Source organism: Oncorhynchus kisutch, linkage group LG11, assembly GCF_002021735.2.
Source record: "Oncorhynchus kisutch isolate 150728-3 linkage group LG11, Okis_V2, whole genome shotgun sequence".
NCBI classification, from domain to species: Eukaryota; Metazoa; Chordata; class Actinopteri; order Salmoniformes; family Salmonidae; genus Oncorhynchus; species Oncorhynchus kisutch.
The window spans coordinates 63,490,543-63,517,824 of NC_034184.2; the positions used below are offsets into that span (position 1 = coordinate 63,490,543).

General features: G+C 42.8%; 1 protein-coding gene across 3 annotated transcripts; it reads left to right on the forward strand.

Moving 5' to 3' along the window:
* Positions 1 to 2,945: 2,945 nt before the first annotated feature.
* Positions 2,946 to 26,347, forward strand: ralaa (v-ral simian leukemia viral oncogene homolog Aa (ras related)). 3 transcript variants are annotated; one of them, XR_002256485.2, is made up of 6 exons: positions 3,006 to 3,089; positions 5,148 to 5,400; positions 16,553 to 16,761; positions 16,858 to 17,032; positions 17,172 to 17,445; positions 26,297 to 26,347. XR_002256485.2 is itself a non-coding variant. In XM_020494660.2 (5 exons), the coding sequence occupies exons 2-5, from the start codon at positions 5,287 to 5,289 to the stop codon at positions 17,292 to 17,294; spliced, it is 621 nt and encodes a 206-aa protein (XP_020350249.1). In that variant the 5' UTR covers positions 2,946 to 3,016; positions 5,148 to 5,286; the 3' UTR covers positions 17,295 to 19,461. The 3 variants fall into 3 exon arrangements, 2 of the variants coding, with proteins under 2 accessions (XP_020350249.1, XP_020350248.1); XM_020494660.2 differs by lacking the exon at positions 26,297 to 26,347 and having other exon boundaries at positions 2,946 to 3,016; positions 17,172 to 19,461; XM_020494659.2 differs by lacking the exon at positions 26,297 to 26,347 and having other exon boundaries at positions 17,172 to 19,461.
* The last annotated feature ends 935 nt before the right edge of the window (positions 26,348 to 27,282 follow it).

Below are 27,282 nucleotides of genomic sequence, written 5' to 3' on the forward strand. Positions count from 1 at the left end.
GAATTATTGACAGTGTCCTTATAGGCGTGTAGTGAATAGGCTATTTAGATAATCTATTTGTTATTTTGGCAGTGTTCCTCCTCAACGTTCAAATATATCCACGCGTCTAGTGTGTAGAGTCAATTCGAAAATGTCCCAAGCTCAAACTGGTGTAGTGAGTTTGGAGTTGAGATGGTGGAAGCAGAAGTGTTTTTTGAAGATTTAATTAGTTGAGAACAGTTAGTGAGAACGATGAGTGGACAACAGTGAAGTCCCAGAATGGAACAAAAAGGGATAAAACTGTCGTGGAAAATGAGTCTGATCAAATCAAATCAAATTTATTTATATAGCCCTTCGTACATCAGCTGATATCTCAAAGTGCTGTACAGAAACCCAGCCTAAAACCCCAAACAGCAAGCAATGCAGGTGTAGAAGCACGATGAAGCACGACGTCTGATGAATCGTTGCTTGTTGGAGTATGTATTTTGGATAAGGCTGTTCATTTGAGGAAACCCTTTTGAAGACACAAGGATGGTGAAGAAGGTGTTGGGGAACGTGGACGCAGTCAAAGTAACCAGGAGTGGTGTGGTGTTGATGTTGTGTGTGTATATCTAAAGAGCAAAAGGAACGTGCATTATGGCTCGCAGCGTTATCGGTGCATGAAGTGTACAGCTTTGATTTTCGGAGCAGGGCACAGGTAAAAGGTGTTATCTCTGGCGTCCCGTTGGATATTGATAATCGATATCTTAGGCAAAGAATAACAGGAGTAGTTAATGCACGTTGATTGAGCCGTATGGATAATACTAAAAAGGAGCAAAGTGTATCTCTATTATTGATGTTTGATGAAGAGTATCCAACATCCTATGTAAAGCTGGGATATTTAAGATATGCCGTAAGAGCGTTTGTGCAGTACAAGAAATGTACAAAGTTTGGCCACGTGTCAAATGTTTGCAGGCAGGAAGCAATATGTTATTGAACGGCCTGTGAATGTAAAATGTTGCAACTGTGGTGGGGATCATATTCCTGAATTCCCTGAGTGCTGTGAAAGACGTTGGTATGTCAAGGATCGTGGCTGTAAAGCACATCTCCTATGTGGAGGCGGTGAAGAGAGTCGAAGGGGTAAGAGGCCACAGTTCTGAAGAAGATATGGCAGTGGATGCACCGCAACCAGTTGCAAATGGTATACCTCAGTCAAGTTATCTGGATACATTTAGTGTGAAGAAGGTGGATTTTGTAGCATTTATAGCCTCAGTTATTAATCGTACTGCACAAATGTCCAAGAAGCCCAAGCAGCTGGACATCATTATAGCTGCAGCTAAGAAGTTTTTGGGCCTCCAAGACTTCCTGGCAGAAGCACTGCAAGGACTACTGTCGCCAGAAAATGTCCCGCCCTCACAGGATCCTTCTGAGCCTGTATATGGACTTGATTAAAACAGAAAAGCAAGCAGATTCATATTGTATGGAATTGTTATATATTTATTTGATCTTTACCCTGCATTGTTTCCTTTTTGGGATCTTTATTATCCACTTGTACAGTAGGTGGCGGAATGCACCTATAATTGTGGCGTACACTATTATACCAAAGAAGAGGTGGTCGGATTGGTGAACCATAGTTCGGGGAATGGGAAATGGTTGCGAGTAGCTCGGATGGAATGGAGGAAAAGTTGGTGAAGCAACAGCTGTGCTGGAATGCGAACAATATGGGTGTCAGTACGGATGGTATGGAGCTGGAGGATGAGGGTCAAGGACGGGAATGGTCGATAGTGGAAAGCCAGGAAGAAGAGGGATCAAGATACAGAAAGCAGTTGAGCGTCTAGTTAACAAAGCATAAAGAGGGCCAAGGTAGGAAGCAAGATTAATGATGTGTCGGAGTGGAAAGTTGTCATGGTGTTTGATGAGACCACAGGGCCTCACACTCTGTCCATTTAACTAATGCCATAGAGAAAGAGGTAGGTGAAGTGAAATTAGCTTGGTTCATTGGTAGCCAAGCTCAGCAAGAGAAGATTTTAGAAATGGAAACACTTAATGGGACGACATTTAAAAGCCATGTCCCTGGTGCTTATGCTAGATTGAGGGGAGTCATCACTGCGGCAGAGTGATTGAGGCCAAAAGGTTGATCAGTAGGAAAGAGGGTCAAAGATGTGAAAGCTTATCAGTGATGCTGAGGTTTGAGAACGTCTTGCTGAGAAAAGTACAGATAGGACTCCTTGGTTTCAATGTTAGAGAATTTGTCCCATATGCACTGCAGTGTTTTAAATGCCAAAGAATGGGACATGTAGCTGCTCAATGTAAAGGAAAGAATAGATGTGCCAAGTGTGGAGGGGAACATGATTACAGTGACTGTGGGAGCAATGTGAAGGTTCAGTGCTATAATTGTGGGGGAGAACACAGTGCAGCATTTGGTGGATGCCAGGTACAGAGAGAGGCTCAGAGATATAAGATCAGTCATGAGGTATCGTATGCAGAGGCCGTAAAACAGATTGGTAGAACTATGGCGCTTACATGGATGTACCTGTAGTAAGTGTACTGACTGTCAGGGCTGGTGCTTCTGATGGTCCTGGCATGGTTTCGAGGCTTGTTCAGAAATCTTGTGCTCATGAATGTGCAGTGTCAAAGGACACTTTGATAATGAATAAAGTTGAGTTCATAGCCTTCATTGGTAAGGTTATCAATACGATTTGGGTTGTGGAAAGCAGAAATTCCAGGTTGAAGGTTATTGCAGACACAGCAAAATAAATATTGGGGGTAACAGATGTTCCTGTTGAAATGGTTGTTGACATTACAATCCTACGGGTGGAGTGTTTTAATGGGAGGGGGGAGGGTGTGGTAGAAGTTAAGGAATTATTTGGTTTTTATTTTTATTTTCATGGTTGTACAGAATTGGGCAGCTCATGATTAATCTTTACATTCCAGCACAGTAGGTGGCGGCATGACTTAAACGATTGATTGCGGACCGCCATGATATCATAGAAGAAGTAGATAACAAAGAAGAAGACTTGACAAGCTCTTCTCTTGTTGCTAGGATCGCGAGAAGAGGGTAAGTAAACGATTTCTTCAAACCAGCTTGCAGCTGTCATTTTTGTAGCCTGTATCGCCCATAGTGTCCCAAGGTAAGGTTATTTCCAATACATGCTAGCTAGCCCAACCTTCTACCGCACATCGAAGAACAAGTTAACTGACGTTAGTCATCTGGCTTAAGTAGCTAGCTTGAGTTTGTCGTTTTAGCTAGTTAGCTACAGCACACCTCGTTTTAGTATGTGAAACTAGCTAGTTTTATGTAGCTAACTACAGTAACTAGCTTAGCTAGGTAACGCTAGCTTGCTTAGCGTCAGCCAAACTAGCTAACGTGAACTGGCTAGCTACGATGGTTTCCTAGTCAAAAACACCATACAGCACTTGACATTTCACTTACAATTCCACTGTAGCCTAGCTAATAACCTTATTTCCCTAACACATTGTATCTCCCTCGCTTCCCTTACAGCGTCCTATTTCTTATTTTTAATGGACTGAATGCTAACCAATCCTTGTTTGGAATTAGGATATACAGTGAATTCGGGAAGTATTCAGACCTCTTGACTTACCACATTTTGTTACGTTACAGCGTTATTCTACAATTGATTAAATAGTACCCCCCAAATCTACACACAATCCCTCACAATGACAAAGCAAAAACATTTTTTTTAGATAATTTAATACATTTGCACCAAAAATGTCTTGGGTATGATGCTGCCAGCTTGGCACACATGTATTTGGGGAGTTTCTCCCATAATTCTCTGCAGATCCACTCAAGCTCAGGTTGGATGGGGAGTGTCACTGCACAGCTATTTTCAGGTCTTCCCAGAGATGTTCAATTGGGTTCAGGCTGGGCCACTCAAGGACATTCAGAGACTTGTCCTGAAGTCACTCCTGCGTTGTCCAGTTGGAAGGTGAACCTTCACCCCAGTCTGAGGTCCTGAGTGCTCTGGAGCAGGTTTTCATCAAGGAACTCTTTACTTGGCTCCGTTCATCTTTCCCTCAATCCGGACTAGTCTCCCAGCCCTCGAAAAACTTCCCCACAGCATGATGCTGCCACAACCATGCTTCACCGTAGGGATGGTGCCAGGTTTCCTCCAGACGTGATGCTTGGCATTGAGGCCAATGAGTTCAATCTTGGTTTCATCAGACCAGGGAATCTTGTTTCTCAAGGTCAGAGTCCTTTAGGTGCCTTTTTGACAAACTCCAAGTGGGCTGTCATGTGCCTTTTTACTGAGGAGTGGCTAACTTCTGGCCACTCTACCATAAAGGCTTGATTGGTGCAGAGATGTCTGTCCTTCTGAAATGCTCTCATCTCCACAGAGGAACTCATGAGGTCTGTCAGTGACCATCAGGTTCTTGGTCACCTCCCTGACCAAGGCCCTTCTCCCTCAATTGCTCAGTTTGACCCGGCAGCCAGCTCTAGGAAGAGTCTTGGTGGTGCCAAACTTCCGTTTAAGAATGATGGCGGCCACTGTGTTTGGGACCTTCAATGCTGTAGAAATGTTTTGGTACACTTCCACAGATCTGTGCCTCGACAAAATCCTGTCTCAGAGCTCTATGCACAATTCCTTCGAACCCCATGGCTTAGTTTTTGCTCTGACAATGCACTGTCAACTGTGGGACCTTTTTATATAGACAGGTGTGTGCCTTTCCAAATCATGTCCAATCAATTGAATTTACCACAGGTGGACTCCAATGAAGTTGTAGAAACATCTCAAGGATGATCAATGGAAACAGGATGCACCGTTGCTCAATTTCTAGTCTCATAGCAACGGGTCTGAATTCTTATGTAAATAAGGTATTTCTGTTTCATTTTTATAAATGGGCAAATAATAACCTGGTTTTGCATTGTTATTATGGGGTATTGTGTGTAGATTGAAGGGGGGAAAAATGTAAGCAATTTTAGAAAGGCTGTAACGTAACAACGTGTGGAAAAACGGTCTGAATACTTATCGAATGCACTGTATTTCTCTTAAGTCATTTCTAAATTCTCAGTTTCACTGATCCAGCCAAGTTGTTTTAACTGCTGTGAGGGAGCACTTCCTTGTGGGAGCACTCCCTTGTGGCGGTAGTGTACAATGCAGCAGTGTGAATAATGTATTTGATGTACAGCAAATCATGTTATGTCTTTTTATTTATTTTTTTCATTTTAGGGGACAAGCTCAATCTGCCTCACGTTGGAGGTTGCTGTCCTCTCTATCTGGCTTACCCTCAGATCCTCCCTTTTCCCCTCCTGGTTTCTTCCCGAACCTCTTGCTCTCCTTAAAACCTCTTTACTTGGAGTGAACCACCATGGCAACAGCAAAGCCCAAAGGGCAGAACTCTCTGGCCCTCCACAAAGTGATCATGGTGGGCAGTGGTGGAGTGGGGAAGTCAGCCCTCACTCTGCAGTTCATGTATGACGAGGTAAGAAACAATATTTGTCAGAAGAGCATATTTTGTTGGCTGTTTTGGAAGGCCTACTTTTCTTCTGGTTATCAGATGTTTATGGCCTACATCCAACTTTTGAGGCCAGAGATGGCTAAACGTTTTGGCTCGAGGGCCAAAAATTTTTAAAATACATACACACTACCAGTCAAAGGTTTGGACACACCTTCTCATTCAAGGGTTTTTTATTTTTCTATTTTCTACATTGTAGAATACTAATGAAGACATAACATCTATTAAATAACATGTATGGATTCATGTAGTAACCAAAAACGTGTTAAACAAATCAAAATATATTTTTCTTCAAAGTAGCCAGCCTTTGCATTGATGACATCTTTGCACACACTTGGCATTCTCTCAACCAGCTTCATGAGTTATTCACCTGGAATGTATTTCAATTAACAGGTGTTCCTAGTTCATTTGTGGATTTTCTTTCCTTAATGCGTTTGAGCCAATTAGTTGTTGTGACACGATAGGGGGTGTATACAGAAGATAGCCCTATTTGGTAAAATACCAATATGACAAGAACAACTCAAATAAGCAAAGAGAAATGACAGTCCATCATTACTTTAAGACATGAAGGTCAGTCAATCTGGTAAATTTCAATCACTTAAAGTTTCTTCAAGTGCAGTCGCAAAAACCATCAAGCTCCATGATGAAACTGGCTCTTATGAGGACTGCCACAGGAAAGGAAGACCCAGAGTTACCTCTGCTGCAGAGGTTAAGTTAATTTTATTAACTGCACCTCAGATTGCAGCTCAAATTCTTCAGAGTTCAAGTAACAGACATATCTCAACATCAACTTTTCAGAGGAGACTGCATGAATCAGGCCTTTATGGTTGGATTTCTGCAAAGAAACCACTACTAAAGGACACCAATAAGAAGAGACTTGCTTGGGCCAAGAAACACGAGCAAAGGACATTTAGACCAGTGGAAATTGTTTGGGTCTGATGAGTACAAATTTGTGATTTTTGGTTCCAACCGCTGTGTCTTTGTGAGGCGCAGAGTAGGTGAACGGATGATCTCTGCATGTGTGTTTCCCTCTGTGAAACATGGAGCTGTGGGGGTGCTTTTCTGGTGACACGCTGTGATTTTATTCAAAATTCAAGGTAGACTTAACCAGCTAGCTACAACAGCATTCCGTGAAGGCCTGATTCAAGCAGTCTCCTCTGAACAGTTGATGTGCTTGTTACTTCAAATCAAATTTTATTGGTCACATACACATGGTTAGCAGATGTTATTACGAGTGTAGTGAAATGCTTGTGCTTCTAGTTCCGACAGTACAGTAATATCTAACAATTCCAACTACCTAATACACACATCTAAGTAAAGGGATTGAATAAGTATGTGTGTGTATATTTACGGTAGTGTTTTGAACGGTAGTGTATATACTGTATTTTATCTTAAGATGGTATAAAATACAGTATATACACTACTGTTCAAAAGTTTGGGGTCACTTAGGAATGTCCTGGTTTTCCATGAAAACAGATGAAATGAGTAGGAAATATAGTCAAGATGTTGACAAGGTTATAAATAATGATTTTTAATTTAAATAATTGTCTCCAAACTTTGCTTTTGTCAAAGAATCTTCCATTTGCAGCAAATACAGCCTTGCAGACCTTTGGCATTCTAGTTGTCAATTTGATGAGGCAATCTGAAGAGATTTCACCCCATGCATCCTGAATCGCCTCCCACAAGTTGGATTGGCTTGATGGGCACTTCTTCCATACCATATGGTCAAGCTGCTCCCACAACAGCTCAGTAGGATTGAGATCAGGTGACTGTGCTGGCCTTTACATTATAGACAGAATACCAGCTGACTGCTTCTTCCCTAAATAGTTATTGCATGGTTTGGAGCTGTACGTTGGGTAATTGTCCTGTTGTAGCAGGAAATTGGCTCCAATTATGTGCCGTCCCACAGTGTATGGCATTGCAAAGTGGGTGATAGCCTTCCTCCTTTAAGATCCCTTTTACCCTGTACAAATCTCCCACTTTACCACCACCAAAGCACCCCCAGACCATCACATTGCCTCCACCATGCTTGACAGATGGCATCAAGCACTTCAGCATCTTTATTTTTTCTGTATCTCACAAATGTTCTTTGACCTGAACATCTCAAACTTAGATTAGTCTGTCCATAACACTTTTTTTCCAATCTTCCTCTGTCCAGTGTCTGTTCTTTTGCCCATCTTAGTCTTTTCTTTTTATTGGCCAGTCTGAGAGATGGCTTTTTCTTTGCAACTCTGCCTAGAAGGCCAACATCCATCCCAGAGTAGTCTCTTCACTGTTGACCTTGAGACTGGGGTTTTGCTGGTACTATTTAATAAAGCTGTCAGTTGATTACTTGTGATGCGTTTGTTTCTCAAACTAGACACGCTCATGTACTTGTCCTCTTGCTCAGTTGTGCTCGGGGGGCCTCCCACTCTTTCTATTCTGGTTAGAGACAGTTTGCGCTGTTCTCTGAAATGGAGTAGTACACAGCGTTGTACGAGATCTTCAGTTTCTTGGCAATTTCTCACTTGGAATAGGCTGACGAGTTTCAGAAGAAAGGACTTTGTTTCTGGCCATTTTGAGCCTGTCATCGAACCCACAAATGCTGATGCTCCAGATGCTCAACTAGTCTAAAGGCCAGTTTTATTGCTTCTTTAATCAGAACAACAGTTTTCAGCTGTGCTAACATAATTGCAAAAGTGCTTTCTAATGATCAATAAGCCTTTTTAAAATGATAAACTTGGATTAGCTAATACAACATGCCATTGTGACACAGGAGTGAAAGTTGCTGATAATGGGCCTCGGTACCATCCAGATATTCCATAAATCTGCCATTTCCAGCTACTGTAGTCATTTAAACCGTAGCAATGTCTACACTGTATTTATTAACAATTTGGTGTTATTTTAATGGGTGAAGGTTTGTGGTCACTTAAATGTCCTTGTTTTTTAAAGAACCATTTTAAAAAAATGGTAGTTTACATATGATATGAGTAATGCAAAAGATGTAAACATTATTAAAGTGGCATTATTAAAGTGACTAGAAATCTATTAGTAAAGTGGTCATGATTTCAAGTCTGTAGGCAGCAGCCTCTCTGTTAGTGATGGCTGTTAGTCTCTCAGTCCCAGCTTTGATGCTCCTGTACTGACCTTGCCTTCTGGATGGTAGTGGGGTGAACAGGCAGTGGCTTGGGTGGTTGTTTTCCTTGATCTTTTTGGCCTTCCTTGTAATTGGGTGCTGTAGGTGTCATGGAGGGCAGGTAGTTTGCCCCCGGTGATGCGTTATGCAAACCGCACCAGCCTCTGGAGAGCCTGGCGGTTGTGGGAGGTGCAGTTGCCGTGCCAGGCGGTGATACAGCCCGACAGTATGCTCTCAATTGTTAATCTGTAAAAGTTTGTGGGTTTTAGATGGCAAGCAAAATTTCTTCAGCCTCAGTGATGTCGCTCTTGCTGCGGGAGATTCCCTGATCCACCTCTACGCAGACGGCACCATTCTGTATACATCTGGCCCTTCTTTGGACACTGTAACAAACCAACAAACGAGCTTCAATGCCATACAATACTCCTTCCGTGGCCTCATCGCTGCTCTTAAACGTTACCAAAACTAAATTCATGCTTTTCAACCGATTGCTGCCCGCACCCGCCCGCCCGACTAGCATCGCTACTCTGGACGGTTCTGACTTAGAATATGTGGACAACTACAAATACCTAGGTGTCTGGCTAGTGTAAACTCTCCTTTCAGACTCTATTAAACATCTCCATCCAAAATTAAATCTAGAATCGGCTACCTATTTCGCAACAAAGCCGCCTCCACTCAAGCCGCCAAACATATCTTCGATGTAATTTACAAAATAGCCTCCAACACTCTACTCAGCAAATTGGATGTAGTCTATCAGTGCCATCTGTTTTGTCACCAAAGCCCCTGTTACTGTAATTTAATTATTCCAATATGTTTTCATTAATTGAATTCCCTTAATATATTTTGAGAATTTGTAAGATTCTTGTTTGCATAAAATAGACGGAGACCAGTCTTATCAATAATAGGTACCACGAGCAACAGTTTATATACAATAACATTACGTAATTTCATTGCTTCTAGAATGAATCTCCTCCTCCCGACCTAGAATTAAGTGAGTTTAAAAGTTAATTCCAACTCACTAACACACTCACAGGTTACACAACATAACTGAATGAACTCTTGACCCCTCACCTTTATCGATCACCACTTAGCCGACAGTTCTAATTAACAGAACCTAGGAATGCACTCACTGCCTTATCTGAAACACCCCAGAGCTCAGTTTCGTCGGTTCAACCATAGGTTAACGACCCTATCTGCTTACTTAACACACTCCTCTCCAGACTAGTATGGAATGGTGTTTGTTATATTTAATTACTCCTTGTCCGTGTCACACAATCCCTTATGAACTCATATTGTTAATCAGATATAATAAAACAGTATAAGTTTACTTAGTTACAGTTCCATTTAAAATGAGAATATTGTTAAGTCATTTATTTATAATATTCCTAACAGCCCCATATACTACCCACCATTGCGACCTGTATGCTCTCGTACAGGAACGAATTGCAAAAATCACTGAAGTTGGAGACTTATCTCCCTCACTAACCTTAAACATCAGCTAACTGATCGCTGCAGCTGTATACAGCCCATCTGTAAAAAGCCCATCCAATCTACCTACCTCATCCCCATACTGTTTTAAACTTTTTTGCTCTTTTGTACATCAGTATTTCTACTTGCACTTCATCTGCACATCTATCACTCCAATGTTAATTTGCTCAATTGTAATTACATTTTCATACTGTTTCATCTCTACCACACTGTCTGTGTGGGTGGACCATTTCAGTTCGTCCCTGATGTGTACACCGAGGAACTTAACTTTCCACGTTTTTCCACTGCTGTCCCGTCGATGTGGAAATGGGGGTGCTCCCTCTACTCTTTCCTGAAGTCCACGATCATCTCCTTTTTAGTTTTGTTGATGAGGTTGTTTTCCTGACACCAAACTCAGAGTGCCCTCACCTCCTCCCTGTAGGCTCTCGTCGTTATTACCACTGTAGTGTCGTCTGCAAACTTGATGATTGAGTTGGAGGAGTGCATTGCCATGCAGTCGGGTGAACAGGGAGTACAATAGGGGGCTGAGCACGCACCCTTGTGTGGCCCCAGTGTTGAGGATCAGCGAAGTGGAGATGTTGTTTCCTACCTTCAGCACCTGGGGGCGGCCCGTCAAAGTCCAGGACCCAATTGCACAGGGCGGGGTTGAGACCCAGGACTTCAAGCTTAATGATCAGCTTGAACCGCATTCTTACATAGGTATTCCTCTTGTCCAGATGGTATAGGGCAGTGTGATGGCGATTGCATCGTCTGTGGACATATTGGGGCGGTATGAAATTTGAAGTGGGCTGCAGGTAAGGTGGCGCTATATGATCCTTGACTAGTCTCTCAAAGCACTTCATTAAGACCGAAGCGAGTGCTATGGGGCAATAGTCATTTAGTTCAATTTACCATTGTTTCTGTACCCAAGAAGGCAATGGTGGCCATGTTGAATCATGTGGGGACAGCACAATGGGATAGGGAGATTGAATATGCCCGTAAACACATCAGCCAGTTGGCCTGCGCTTACTCTGAGGACGCGGTTAGGGATGCCATCTGGGCCGGCAGCTTTGTGAGGGTTAACGCGTTTAATGTCTTACTCGCTTCGGGCCATGGAGAGGGAGGGCCCGCAGTCCTTGGTGGCGGCCCTCGTCGGTGGCACTGTTATCCTCAAAGAAGGTGTTAGTTTAGAAGCCAGATGTCAGTGTCCAGGACCTGGCTGTTTTTTTTTGTTTTGTAGGCCGTGATTGCCTGTAGACTCCGCCACATACGTCTCATGTTTGAGCCATTTTAATTGCAACTCCACGTTGTCTCTCTACTGACGTTTCGCTTGTTTGATTGCCTTGCAGAGGGGATGACTACACTTTGTATTCAACCATATTCACAGTCATCTTTCCCTGATTTAAATGTGTTGGTTTGTGCTTTCAGTTTTGCTGGAATTCTGCCATCTATCCAGTTTCAGGTTATGGTAGGTTTTAATAGTGCCAGTGGGTACAACATCTCCAATGCATTTCCTTAAACTCACTCACCAAATCAGCGTATAAATCGATATTAGTCTCTGAGGCTGCCCGGAACATTTCCCAGTCCGCGAGATCAAAAACAGTCTTTAAGTGTGGATTCCTATTGGGCAGACCAGTGTTAAGAATCCCTTTTGGCCCGACAGTCTAGGGGGGATGGTAATGAGACCCGTAACATAACTCATGCAAATTATAATTGTGACAAAGTAAAAGTGTGAACAAAATAACCACGACAACTGAAATCTACCGTCAAACTCTAGGTTTATTTATAAACACACGGTAATGGGGGGAGCAGGAGAAGGGGCTGAGCTGCACCTGCAACAAACAAACACCATAACCAAAAATAATACTCACAGGTGATGACAAAGTGCTATGGAGGTGCTCAAACAAAAGAGAGGTTAAGACACAAAGAGAGAGTGAAACACAGAGACCTACAGACATGGCATTTACAGAGAGATTGAGCTCTAGAGCAAACAAATGATGGGGTTTTTAAACCATGGGGAAGGAACTGTGATAGGGTAGGAAATAGGAGGAGGTGTGTCTTCTGATTGATGATTGAGAAAAGAAACACAAACAGGATACACACACAGGATACTTGTATCCGTAACACTTGTATCCGTAACACCAGTGTTGAATAGTTCTCGTCATGGGCACATCCTGTTTTGAGTTTCTGCTTATAGGACTTGAGGATCAAAATGGAGTAGTGGTCAGATTTGCCGAAGGGCCTTGTATGCATCACGGTAGTTACAGTAGCAATGATCTAGTTTATTGCCTGCACGAGTGCAACAATCAATGTGCTGATAGAATTTAGGTAGCCTTGTTCTCAAATTTGCTTTGTTAAAATACCCAGCTACAATAAATGCAGCTTCAGGAGATATGGTTTCCAGTTTGCATAAAGTCCAGTGAAGTTTCTTGAGGGCCGTTGTGGTATCTGCTTGAGGGGGGGGGGGGGATATACATGGCTATGACAAACGACGAGAATTCTCTTGGGAGATTATATGGTACGCATTTGAGGAATTCTAAGTCATGTGAACAAAAGGACTCGAGTTCCTGTATGTTACGATTACACCATGATTCATTAATAATGAAGCATACACCCCCGCCCTCAGTCCCAGAGATGTTTATTTCTATTGGTGTGATGCATAAAGTATCCCGGTGGATGTACCAACTCTGACAACATTTCCTGAGAGAACCATGTTTCGGTGAAACAGTATGTTACAATCCAGGATGTCTCTGGAAAGCAACATTTGCCCTAATTTCGTCTACCTTGTTGTCTAGAGACTGGACATTGGCGAGTAATATACTTTGAAGCGGTGGGTGGTGTGCACACCTCCGAAATTCTAACCAGGAGGCCGGTCCTATGAAGCATTTGAGTTGGTCTGCTTTTTCTGAGACTGGTAACTCTATTGAAGTTATACTCTGCTTTAGAGGTAACTCGTTCTTCCTTTCCTGTGGTGGTCCCCATGAGAGCTAGTTTCATCAACTTTTAACGAGGCATATCTGTTAACTGAAATGCATTTCAGGTGAAGCTGGTTGAGAGAATACCAAGAGTGTGCAAAGCTGTCATCAAGGCAAAGGGTGGCTACTTTGAAGAATACACAGTTGAAGTCGGAAGTTTACATACACTTAGGTTGGAGTCATTAATTCAATTTTCAACTACTCCACAAATTTCTTGTTAACTATAGTTTTGGCAAGTCGGTTAGGACTTCTACTTTGTGCATGACACAAGTAAATTTTCCAACAATTGTAAAGAGATTATTTAACTTATAATTCACTATCACAATTCAAGTGAGTCAGAAGTTTCACTAAGTTGACTGCCTTTTAAACAGCTCGGAAAATCCCTGAAAATGTCATGACTTTAGAAGCTTCTGATCAGCTAATTGACATCATTTGAGTCAATTGGAGGTGTACCTGTGGATGTATTTCAAGGCCTACTGTCAAACTCAGTGCCTCTTTGCTTGCCATCATGGGAAAATCGAAAGAAATCAACCAAGACCTCAGGGGGGAAAAAGTGGACTTCTACAAGTCTGGTTCATCCTTGGGAGCAATTTGCAAACGCCTGAAGGTACCACATTCATCTGTACAAACAATAGTACGCAAGTATAAACACCATGGGACCACGCAGCCGTCATACCACTCAGGAAGAATTCACGTTCTGTCTCCTAGAGATGAACGTACTTTGGTGCGAAAAGTGCAAATCAATCCCAGAACAGCAGCAAAGGACTTTGAAGATTCTGGAGGAACCGGTACAAATGTATCTCTATCCAGAGTAAATCTACATAACCTGAAAGGCCGCTCAGTAAGGAAGAAACCACTGCTCCAAAACGATTATAAAAAAGCCAGGCTGCGGTTTGCAACTGCACATGGGGACAAAGATCGTACTTTTTGGAGAAATGTCCTCTGGTCTGATGAAACAAAAATATAACTGTTTGGTCATAATGACCATCGTTATGTTTGGAGGAAAAAGGGGATGCTTGCAAGCCGAAGAACCCCATCCTAACCGGGAAGCACGGGGGTGGCAGCATCATGTTGTGGGGGTGCTTTGCTGCAGGAGGGAGTGGTGCACTTCACAAAATTGATGGCAGCATGAGGTAGGAAAATTGTGGATATATTGAAGCAACATCTCAAGACATCAGTCAGGAAGTTAAAGCTTGGTTGCAAATGGGTCTTCCAAATGGACAATGACCCCCAAGCATACTTCCAAAGTTGTGGCACAATGGCTTAACCTCTAGCGACGAGCAATCCCGTATACCGGGAGCGTAATCATAGCCTCAAGCTCATTACCATAACGCAACGTTTCCTATTCATGAAAATCGCAAATGAAATGAAATAAATATATTCAAACACAAGCTTAGCCTTTTGTTAACAACACTGTCATCTCAGATTTTCAAAATATGCTTTTCAACCAAAGCTACACAAGCATTTGTGTAAGATTATTGATAGCCTAGCATAGCATTAAGCCTAGCATTCAGCAGGCAACGTTTTCACAAAAACAAGAAAAGCATTCAAATAAAATCATTTACCTTTGAAGAACTTCGGATGTTTTCAATGACGAGACTCTTAGTTAGGTAGCAAATGTTCATTTTTTTCCCAAAAAGATTATTTGTGTAGACGAAATAGCTCAGTTTTGTTCATCACGTTTGGCTAAGAAAAAGACCGGAAAATGCAGTCACTTACAACGCTGAACTTTTTTCCAAATGAGCTCCATTATATCGACAGAAACATGGCAAACGTTGTTTAGAATCAATCCTCAAGGTGTTTTTCACATATCTATTCGATAATCTATCAGTGGTGGCAGTTGGCTTCTCATCAGAAGCAAACGGAAAAATACTGCAGCTGGAGATTACGCAATAATTGCGACGGAGGACACCAAGCGACCACCTGGTAGATGTAGTCTCTTATGGTCAATCTTCCAATGATATGCCTACAAATACGTCACAATGCTGTCGACACCTTGGGGAAGCGACAGAAAGCCTAAGTTCATTCGTGGCCCATTCACAGCCATATAAAGAGTCATTGGCATGAGGCGGTTTTAAAAAATGCGGCACTTCCTGATTGGATTTTTATCTGGGTTTTTTCTGTAACATCAGTTCTGTGGCACTCAGACAATATCTTTGCAGTTTTGGAAACGTCAGTTTTCTTTACAAAGCTGTCAATTATATGCGTAGTCGAGCATCTTTTCGTGACATATCTTGTTTAAAACGGGAACGTTTTTCATCCAAAAATTTAAATAGCGCCCCCTATATCCAAGAAGTTAAGGACAACAAAGTTGAGGTATTTGAGTGGCCATCACAAAGCCCTGACCTCAATCCTATAGAACATTTGTGGGCAGAACAGAAAAGGTGTGTGCGAGCAAGGAGGCCTACAAACCTGACTCAGTTACACCAGGTCTGTCAGGAGGAATGGGCCAAAATTCACCCAACTTATTGTGGGAAGCTTGTGGAAGGCTACCCGAAAAGTTTGACCCAAGTTAAACAATTTTAAAGGCAATGCTACCAAATACACTCAATTAGTATGTAAACTTCTGACCCACTGGGAATGTGATGAAATAAATAAAAGCTGAAATAAATTATTCTGACATCACGTTCTTAAATTAAAGTGGTGATCCTAAGACAGGGAATTCTTACTACTATTGTCAGGAATTGTGGAACTGAGTTTAACTGTATTTGGCTAAGGTAAACTTCTGACTTTAACTGTATATATTTAGATTTGTTTAACACTTTATTTCATGTTGATGTCTTCACTATTATTCTGAAGGAAATGGGAAACCGCACACTGCTCTTGATAGTATCACTGATCTTTAATAAGCTGACGTATCGGCCTCTCGGCCTTCGTCAGAGCTTTATTCTACAATGTAGAAAATAGTAAAAATAAAAACCCTGAAAAGAGTTGTCTAAACTTTTGACTTAATTGGTCCATTATCATTTCTACATTCTCTGATTTTAGATGTTTGCATTAGGGATGCACCGATGTGGAAGTTCTAGGCTGATATACCCACAATTACATTTTTCTTTTTATTGCCTTTAAACTACTTTAGCACAAACTGCAGCCATATTTCTACGTTCTTAAGGCTAATTAGAAAATGACTTGAATATGGTAATGCCGTAACTATTTTCATTGGTAAGTGAAATGTTTTGGGATGTTCAGGACTCAAGTTCCTTATGTCTGCTACGCCATCGGTGAGTGCTGTAGAGACCCCCCCCCAAAAGAAACATGCATGTTCCTGAGCGTCTCAACCATTCAAAAGTTAAAGCCAAATTTGTATGAAGAGAACAGGAACCACTCTTTGTACGAACCTCTTTGGTGGATATCAGAACCAGTTACATGGGTAACCTCCATGAACTAAGCGGCACATTCAGTTGACAAGAAAATATATACATTCCTGGAACCTTCTGGTGGTCTAAACCAAACATCATTTTGGCCGGCCTTGATCTAGGCTGATCTCATTTCCCCAATTTTGCAATTGTGTGCATGACCTCACTTGGTAGTAATTTATTGTCTGTTGATGCTACCCCCTTAGTTTGTTGAGGACTATGAACCAACCAAAGCGGACAGCTATAGGAAAAAGGTAGTTCTGGATGGGGAGGAGGTCCAGATAGACATCCTGGACACTGCGGGACAAGAGGACTATGCTGCCATCCGGGACAACTACTTCCGCAGTGGGGAGGGCTTCCTCTGTGTCTTTTCCATCACTGAGGCAGAGTCGTTTGCAGCTACAGCAGACTTCAGGTTGAGCAGCATAACAACTCCATGTAGTTACATATCATAGTCCCATAGTTGTTACATGTCATAGCTCCACTGTCATCTAATGGCTCTGCTCTGCAGGGAGCAGATCTTGCGGGTGAAGGAGGATGAGAGTGCACCCTTCCTCCTGGTGGGGAACAAGTCTGACTTGGAGGACCGGAGGCAGGTCAGCGCGGAAGAGGCCAAGGCGCGTGCTGAACAGTGGGGCGTGTGCTACGTGGAGACCTCTGCCAAAACCCGTGCCAATGTCGACAAGGTGAGCCAGATGGGTTGCATCTATCAACCAGGGCTCAGCTCCTCTGCAGTCACAAACTGCAGAGAAGGTTGTCTTGGATGTTGCATAGTGACATGGTGCCATATCTGTAGATGGACTGTGTTTATTCTCGTCTTTGCAGGTATTCTTTGACCTGATGAGAGAGATCCGAGCGAGGAAGATGGAGGACAGTAAAGAGAAAAACGGCAAGAAGAAAAGGAAAAGTTTGGCCAAGCGGATTAGAGAGAGATGCTGCATTTTATAGTGACAAGGGGGTCAGTGATGACTGCTTTGTGTATATAAATATTTCACCTATTTTTGCATTTTATTTGTGCCCATAGAAGCCCCTTACTCCTGGTTCTGGTACCCAGGGATTCTAGTCTTGGATCAGAAGTGACTGGTTGGTTTAACAAAAGGTTAGTGGCACTGACTGTGGCAAGTGGTTCATGGACAGATTTGGCAGTCCCATAATCCTTGTCGCTCAATCGATCCTCTATGCTCTGACACTTCTCAAACCTGCGGCCTCTTTAGTTCTTCTGGATCACATGTTAGAGATGGCACAGACTCAATGTGGTGAAAACATTGGGCATGGCTCTTTGTAGGCAGATTTTTTTTTTAAATGTGATTTTTTTTAACGTGAATAGAACTTATGTAAGCATACCCAACAAGACCATGGTCATGTTATGGGCGGCAGGGTAGCCTAGTGGTTAGAGCGTTGGACTAGTAACCGGAAGGTTGTGAGTTCAAACCCCCGAGCTGACAAGGTACAAATCTGTCGTTCTGCACCTGAACAGGCAGTTAACCCACTGTTCCCAGGCCGTCATTGAAAATAAGAATGTGTTCTTAACTGACTTGCCTGGTTAAATAAAGGTAAAAAATAAAAATAAAAAATAAAAAAAAAAGACAGATCTTGGACAGCCCCAAACCCAGACCATTTTCCTACTTCTGAGGGACCATTTCCAATTGAAATGATTTGACACCAATTAACCTGATTGAATGAGAGGGAAAAAGCCTGCATGCCTCCAGGGTTGGGTTTCCCAAAGGCATCTTAAGGCTAAGTTTGTTAGAAATTTCATAGGAGCGTCGTTAAATCTCAGCTGTTTCACAAAACCATCATTACTAACTTCCATTTGAAAACACTTGTATCTAACTACTGCTTCAGACCACTTGTAGAACAGCTAAAGTGTCATATCTTTTGCCCTCCCGCATAACTTTACACACCATCTCAGATAAACACAATCAAAGTGTTTGTCTCTGACTGCGGTTAACTTCATAGTTGACTAAAAATAGTCTACAAAATGTGCAATGCTACAAACAAGCGAAGCAATGACAAAACAGGTTTCAAATGAAAACCGAGATTACTATATTGTAAGATAGATATTAGAATACATATTTCAGTCATATTGAAATTGTTTAATCAATTGAGTTATATTTTTCTAATTGTAGGCTACTGTAAGATGTGCCAAATCTGGTTTAGTGTATTATTATAGGCTAAGCTGATCATACTTTCTGTAGGAGCATGTCCTTCATCACTATTGTATATTCTTTCTAGGCCCAGGACTAGTTAGGCACTGAATTATTTAAAAAATAAACCAAAAATCCAGGTGTACTATTGATGCATACACTTAAGTTTTCAAAACTTCAAAATCGTGTACGTAAGCACACTAACAAGCTTTGTTCTCCTCTGTTGCGAGGGGAATCAGTTTCATTATTTACACTCCCTTTCATTCATTCTTGGAGAGAAGACCAATTCTTTGGGTTCTCGTTCATTATGGTAGAAAGGTGTGAAACTTGACAGTTTACCTGTCCTTTACTTCATTTACTTTTTCCATTGGAAAAGTTAGGTCCTGTAATTAAGGAGCATTACCAGGAATCACCATATTCTCTGTCACGTTCTCTCTTGGTTTCTATAGCACCAAGTCCTTTCCATTACTGCTGCCTCAGACCCACTTGTTACAGACTGGGTCAACTGGATTCTATCTAAACATGTCATAGATCTTTGGTCTTAAAGGGCTATTACACTTCCTAATTTTGCCTTGTTTTAGACTTGGTTCATTAAATGCAAGTTTCCATGACTGAATTCAAACGGGAGTTGGTTTCGCGGTCTGGTTTGATGTAGGTGTCTCTTGTGTGTTCGCAGATGGGAAGAGTTAGCCAATTAGCTTCAGCCGGCTGGTGTGCTACCTTGGCAAAGTTGGTTTGACTTTGGCTAGCCTATCTCTGGGAATAGTAGGGACTAGATGTCGACCGATTATGATTTTTCAACGCCGATAATAAAAATTATCGGCAAATCGGCGCCCAAAAATACCGATATCCGATTGTTATGAAACCTTGAAATCAGCCCTAATAAATCGGTCGACCTCTAGTAGGGACCGTCCATAAGTTACACAATGTACATCATTTTAGTTCTCATTAAATGCTTTCAATATTTGTATATGAATTTCTACAATTTATAGTTGGTTTGAAGTTTTTAAATCATTGAAAATTAGAGATTGTTCCATGTACACATCCTGTATCGCATACGGCTGTGATTGGGAGTCTCTTAGGGCGGTGCACAATTGGCCCAGCGTCGTCCGGGTTTGGCGGGGTAGGCCGTCATTGTAAATAAGAATTTGTTCTTAACTGACTTGCCTAGTTAAATAAATGTAAATGTCCCTGACTAGCCCCATAGGCATTATGATCAGGTAGTGTGGAGCTGTGCTCCGAATTGATGATTACTTGGGTGCTGGCTTGTGGACAGGATTAAATAAACCCAACCCACGGAAAACTGTTGTCACGGAATGAAGATTAACACGTCATTTTTTTTATCGTCTTGCAAATATCAGTTTTGGACCAATACACTTAGTAGTACATTTTGACACTAGAATAAATGTTTGACTCATATCGATGCTACTATTTTTTTTTAGCCCCCCATTTTCTCCCCAAATCAGTCATATCCAATTGCGATCTTGTCTCATCGCTGCAACAGGCTCAGGGAAAGGCGAAGATCAAGTCATGCGTCCTCCAAAACATGGAACGCCAAACCACGCTCCTTAACACCTGCCCGCTTAACCCAGAAGCACCAATGTGTCGGAGGAACACTGTTCAACTGACGACCGAAGTCAGCCTGCAGGCGCCTGGCCTGCCACAAGAAGTTGCTAGAGCGCGATGAGCCAAGTAAAGCCTCCCCTAACCCAGACGACGCTGGGCCAATTGTGCGCAGCCATATGGGACTCCCAGAAGAAGTTGCTTTTAGGGTCAGTCGCTCTTTAAGGTCCTCCATTAACTTTTTTCTGAAATAGTGCACGTTTTTTGGCGAGCTAGGTTGTGTTCAATAGGCAGGGAAACAGAACATTTTGAAACCTGAATATTTAGTTTGTCTAGTACCTCCAAAGGTTTCTCTGACCATGACCCTGATTCATGTCACAACAGGGTGGTGACCTGTGGCTATGCACCAAAGATGACCATCTCTGCCACCATAGAGTTTGAAGCGAGGGCCAGCCAACGAGAGCCTACAGGTCGCAGTGGTGGGTGGTATATGGGGCTTTGGTGACAAAACGGATGGCACTGTGATAGACTGCATCCAATTTGCTGAGTAGAGTGTTGGAGGCTATTTAGTAAATAACATCGCCAAAGTCAAGGATTGGTAGGATTGGAGATGCTTAATGTGAGTCTGGAAGGAGAGCTTACAGTCTAACCAGACACCTAGCTATTTGTAGTTGTCCACATATTTTAAGTCAGAACCGTCCAGGCTAGTGATGCTGGATGGGCGTGCAGGTGCGGGCAGCGATCGGTTGAGGAGCATGCATTTAGTTTGACCTGCATTTAAGAGCAATAGGAGGCCACGGAAGGAGAGTTGTATGGCATTGGAGGTTGTCCAAAGAAGGGCCAAATGTATACAGGATGGTGTCGTCTGCGATCAGCGAGTCACCAGCAGCAAGAGCGACATCATTGATGTATACAGAGAAAAGAGTCAGCCTGAGAAAAGAACCCTTTGGCAGTCCCATAGAGACTGCCAGAGGTCCGGACAACAGGCCCTCCGATTTGACACGCTGAACTCTGTCTGAGAAGTAGTTGGTGAACCAGGCGAGGCAGTCATTTGAGAAACCAGGGCTGTTGAGTCTGCGGTGATTGACAGTCGAAAGCCTTGGCCAGGTTGATGAATACAGCTGCACAGTATTGTCTCTTATCATTTAGGACCTTGAGCGTGACTGAGCTGCACCCATGACCAGCTCGGAAACCAGATTGCATAGCGGAGAAGGTACGGTGGAATTCAGGGTAGGATATATATAGGTCTGTAGCAGTTTTTGTCGAGTGTCTCCCCCTTTGAAGAGGGGGATGACCGTGGCAGCTTTCTAATCTTTGGGGATCTCAGACGATACAAAAGAGGTTGAACAGGCTAGTAATAAGGGTTGCAACAATTTTGGTTGATCATTTTAGAAAGCGAGGGTCCAGACTGTCTAGCCCTGCTAATTTGTAGGGGTCCAAATTTTGCAGCTCTCTCAGAACATCAGCCATCTGGATTTATGTAAAGGAGAAATGGGGGAGGCTTGGACAAGTTGCCGTGGGGGGTGCAGGGCTATTGACCAGGGTAGGGGTGGCCGGGTGGAAAGCATGGCCAGCTGTAGAAAAATGCTTATTGATATTCTCAATTATTCTTGATATATCGGTGGTGACAGTGTTTCCTAGCCTCAGTGCAGTGGGCAGCTGGGAGGAGGTGCTCTTATTCCCCATGGACTTTAGTGTCCCAGAATTTTTGGGAGTTTGTGCTGTAGGATGCACATTTCTGTTTGAAAAAGCTAGCCTTTGCTTTCCTAGCTGCCTGTATATATTTGTTCCTATATATTTGCGTATCGCGGGGGCTATTTGATGCGAATGCCGTACGCCGCAGGATGTTTTTGTGCTGGTCAAGGACAGTCAGGTCTGGAGTGAACCACGGGCTATATCTGTTCCTGGTTCTACATTTGTTTTGAATGGGGCATGCTTATTTAATATTGCGAGGAATGCACTTTTAAAGAATAACCAGGCATCTTTTACTGACGGAACACACCCCCATCTTCTACTGACGGCGTGTGTTCAATTTGTTTCAACTTTTGCTACTTTGCATGACGGTTTGTACTGAACGACACGTTTCCCAAAAACATTCTTGAACACAGAGGTACATTTGCTCCATTTGTGGGTGTAGTTAATCAATGCTTCATGTATTCAATTTCTCAGATTCAGTTCTCTCAATTGATTCAAAAATGGGGCCAACATCCTGGTACTTTGCCCAGCCAGGAATGTAGTAAACAGAAGGTTCTGGCAGATGGGCTTTCTGTTCTCTGATGCTCATACCCATGTTAGAAGGGAAGGTCACAAAAAAAACGTTATTTTGCCCCCTTAGGAATATACACTGCTCAAAGAAATAAAGGGAACACTTAAACAACACAATGTAACTCCAAGTCAATCACACTTCTGTGAAATCAAACTGTCCACTTAGGAAGCAACACTGACTGACAATACATTTCACATGCTGTTGTGCAAATGGAATAGACAACCGGTGGAAATTATAGGCAATTAGCAAGACATCCCCAATAAAGGAGTGGTTCTGCAGGTGGGGACCACAGACCACTTCTCAGTTCCTATGCTTTCTGGCTGATGTTTTGGTCACTTTTGAATGCTGGTGGTGCTTTCACTCTAGTGGTAGCATGAGACGGAGTCTACAACCCACACAAGTGGCTCAGGTAGTGCAGCTTATCCAGGATGGCACATCAATGCGAGCTGTGGCAAGAAGGTTTGCTGTGTCTGTCAGCGTAGTGTCCAGAGCATGGAGGCGCTACCAGGAGACAGGCCAGTACATCAGGAGATGTGGAGGAGGCCGTAGGAGGGCAACAACCCAGCAGCAGGACCGCTACCTCCGCCTTTGTGCAAGGAGGAGCAGGCGGAGCACTGCCAGAGCCCTGCAAAATGACCTCCAGCAGGCCACAAATGTGCATGTGTCTGCTCAAACGGTCAGAAACAGACTCCATGAGGGTGGTATGAGGGCCCGACGTCCACAGGTGGGGGTTGTGCTTACAGCCCAACACCGTGCAGGAAGTTTAGCATTTGCGAGAGAACACCAAGATTGGCAAATTCGCCACTGGCGCCCTGTGCTCTTCACAGATGAAAGCAGGTTCACACTGAGCACATGTGACAGTCTGGAGACGCCGTGGAGAACGTTCTGCTGCCTGCAACATCCTCCAGCATGACCGGTTTGGCAGTGGGTCAGTCATGGTGTGGGGTGGCATTTCTTTGGGGGGGGGGGGGGCACAGCCCTCCATGTGCTCGCCAGAGGTAGCCTGACTGCCATTAGGTACCGAGATGAGATCCTCAGACCCCTTGTGAGACCATATGCTGGTGCGGGTTGGCCCTGGGTTCCTCCTAATGCAAGACCATGCTAGACCTCATGTGGCTGGAGTGTGTCAGCAGTTCCTGCAAGAGGAAGGCATTGATGCTATGGACTGGCTGCCTGTTCCCCAGACCTGAATCCAATTGAGCACATCTTGCTCCATCCACCAACACCACGTTGCACCACAGACTGTCCAGGAGTTGGCGGATGCTTTAGTCCAGATCTGGGAGGAGATCCCTCAGGAGACCATGCGCCACCTCATCAGGAGCATGCCCAGGCGTTGTAGGGAGGTCATACAGGCACGTGGAGGCCACACACACACTACTGAGCCTCATTTTGACTTGTTTTAAGGACATTACATCAAAGTTGGATCAGCCTGTAGTGTGGTTTTCCACTTTAATTTTGAGTGTGACTCCAAATCCAGACCTCCCATGAGTTGATACATTTGATTTCCATTGATTCATTTTTGTGTGATTTTGTTGTCAGCACATTCAACTATGTCAAGAAAAGAGTATTTAATAAGATTTCATTCAGATCTAGGATGTGTTATTTTAGTGTTCCCTTTATTTTTTTGAGCAGTGTAGTTCAATAGCCGTCGAGCCTTTCCACTCCCTATTTAATCTTTCTCTTGTGACTGACTGAGTTCGAACCAGGTCTCCTGCATGTCAGAAGACTGTTAGCCCACTTAGCTAAGGCACATTGGGATGAATTCAGGAAGCTAACACAAGTATTCAAGTCTCCAGCAAGGTTACTTGAAGAGTATGGTTCATCAAACCACCTCGGTTGCATTTTATCCCTTTTAGACCTCGTACTCGGAGATTATGGCACCAATATAACTGTCTGGGTTTTAATTCAGGCGTACTGCACGACACTGTGGCAAACCGAAGCAGAACCATCTGGCTTATCAGAGCCCTTCTAAGGATAGCCTTTCCACTCCATAGCCATAAGGACAGCCTTTCCACTCCTATGACATTGCTATTCAACTATATTCTTATGGGGGCCAAATTTTGTTTTTTTGTGACATTCCCTTCTAACTTGGCTTGTGATCATCATAGAGGGGAATAATAATAGCTTATAGCCAAAGCGGTTCAAATGTTAGAGCCAAACTCGTGCGGAGAAAATGTATTCAACATGCCACATTGGCTTCAGTAACCGCCAGAGGTTCATGTTTACCACAGCGAGCATTTGATTCGATCTCTTCTCCTCTACCTACTACCCTGGTTGGCAAGGTGATGTTGCGAGGTACTGTACATAATGACGAGATGGTCTTGTCTGCGCCCCTAGCAATGGTAGCCGTTGTTCCAAAAGCGGGAAGGCAGGCAGACTGCTTATCACTGTATTGCCACATGGAGAAATTGATGGGAAGGGACCCTCTCACTTCACCTCTTCCTCTCTAGTCATCACACTGTCATTAACATTGATGCCTTGATGTCCATTGTGATTGGGAACAAGTAGACCAGCGTTTCCAAAACTCATTTTGCGGTACCCCAAGGGGTGTACGTTTTGGTTTTTGCATTAACACTACACAGCTGATTATTTTAATCAGCTGTGTAGTGCTAGGGCAAAAGCCAAAATGTGTGCCCCTTTGGGTCCGAGGACAGAGTTTGGGAAAACCCTGAAGTAGACTATCCCCACACCTAGATTAACAGTTATATGCAATGTTTGGAGTACCTCTTTTTTTTTTTTTTTTCTGAGCCTCAAATTGTGTTTTCCTTTTGACTGAATTCCTTGTTATTGGAATTTCATCATAGACATTACATTTCAGACATTACGTTTGACTACTTCAATTCTTTAACTCTTACCCGCCATGTCTAGACTTGACAGTTCATTCAGCTTTTGTATTTTGATCATGGAGTTCTGATCATGCAATTAAGAACACGTCATGCATCTAAAACTACATTTAAATGTGTCCACATTATGTCCAGTTTCCCTTTTCCCATGCTATATTCAAATGCCAGTATGCATTCTGCAAACGGTGGAACAGGATAAATCTGACACAACTTGATGGCTGTAGCCTACTAGCCAGCTAACCTCTGTAACTAGCCAGCAAGCTACAGGACACACCTACTCATTTTTACTTTATTTTTACTATTTTCTACATTGTAGAATAATAGTGAAGATATCAAAACTATAAAATAGCACATATAGAATCATGTACTAACCAAAAAAGTGTTAAACAAATCAAAATATATTTGAGATTCTTCAAAGTAGCCACCATTTGCATTGATGACAGCTTTGCACACTTTGCATTCTCTCAACCACCTTAATGAGGTAGTCACCTGGAATGCATTTCAATTGACAGTTGTGCCTTGTTAAAAGTTCATTTGTGGAATTTCATTCCTTAATGCATTTGAGCCAATCAGTTGTTGTGACAAGGTAGGGGTGGTATACAGAAGTCCATATTATGGCAAAAACAGCTCAAATAAGCAAAGAGAAACGAAGAACTATGAACGTTTCTTCAAGTGCAGTTGCAAAAACCATCACGCGCTATGATGAAACATCAACTGTTCAGAGAAGACTGTATGAATCAGACCTTCATGGTCGAATTACTGCAAAGAAACCACTACTTAAGGACACCAATAAGAAGAGACTTGCTTGGGCCAAGAAACACAAGCAATGAACATTACAGGTAGAAATCTTTCCTTTGGTCTGATGAGCCCAAATTTGTGGTTTTTGGTTTCAACTACCATGTCTTTGTGAGACGCAGAGTAGGTGAGCGGATGATCTCGGCATGTGTAGTTCCCACCGTGAAGCACGGAGGAGGAGATGTGATGGTGTGGGGGTGCTTTGCTGGTGACACTGTCAGTGATTTATTTAGGATTAAAGGTACACTTAACCAGCATAGCTAACACAGTATTCTGCAGAGATACGCCATCCCATCTGGTTTGCACTTAGTCCCACTATCATTTGTTTTTCAACAGGACACTGACCCAACACACCTCCAGGCTGGAGAGTGATGGAGTGCTGACCTGGCCTCCATAATCACCCGACCTCAACCCAATTGAGATGGTTTGGGATGAGTTGGACCACAGAGTGAAGGAATAGCAGCCAATAAGTGCTCCGCATATGTGGGAACTCCTTCAAGGCTGTTGAAAAAAACATTCCAGGTGAAGCTGGTTGAGAGAATGCCAAAGAATGGCTACTTTGAAGAATGTCAAATATTAAAATATATTTTGATTTAGCACTTTTTTAGATACTACATGATTCCACATGTTATTTCATAGTTTTGATGTCTTCACTATTATTATACAATGTAGAAAATAGTAAAAATAAAGAAAAACCATTGAATGAGTAGGTGTCCAAACGTTTGACTGGTACTGTAGCTAGCAACGCTAAAGGGATTTCTTACAGGTTAGCTTATCTTCTAATAAATGCTAGCCAACTAGCTAATTGAAGCTAGCAAACAACTTTCTTACACTCTAGGAACGTATTTCCTTCAACATTTAATGAAAAAAAAGGTGCTTCTCTCCCAAAACACAAGTTTTCTGGAAACTTGTGGGCGGAGTGCTGATGTGGCCCACTGCTTGCACCTTCAGTAGCCTGATTGGGTCCAGAATGAGAAGAAATTCACACATACATGCGTCTCTGACCACCTCTTGAAGTGGTGAGACGGATCTGACCACCACGGATCCGACCGACCGGATCCGACTTTTGTGCATCTATACCGGTCTTTTTCAATGCGATGTTCATATTCTGATAGGCGAAGTCGCATGTAAATGTCAAGTGTAGACAGCCTTAGACAGGCAGTCCAATTCTGATTTGGCAAAAGAGCTTAATCTGATTGGTCAAATTAGTGGGAAAAGATCGTAATTGGGCTGCCTGTGTAAACACAGCCTTAAAGTAATTGTCCAGTGGATCTATTTTAAAAGTTCAAAATTCTGATAACTCATACCCGAATAATGTCGTG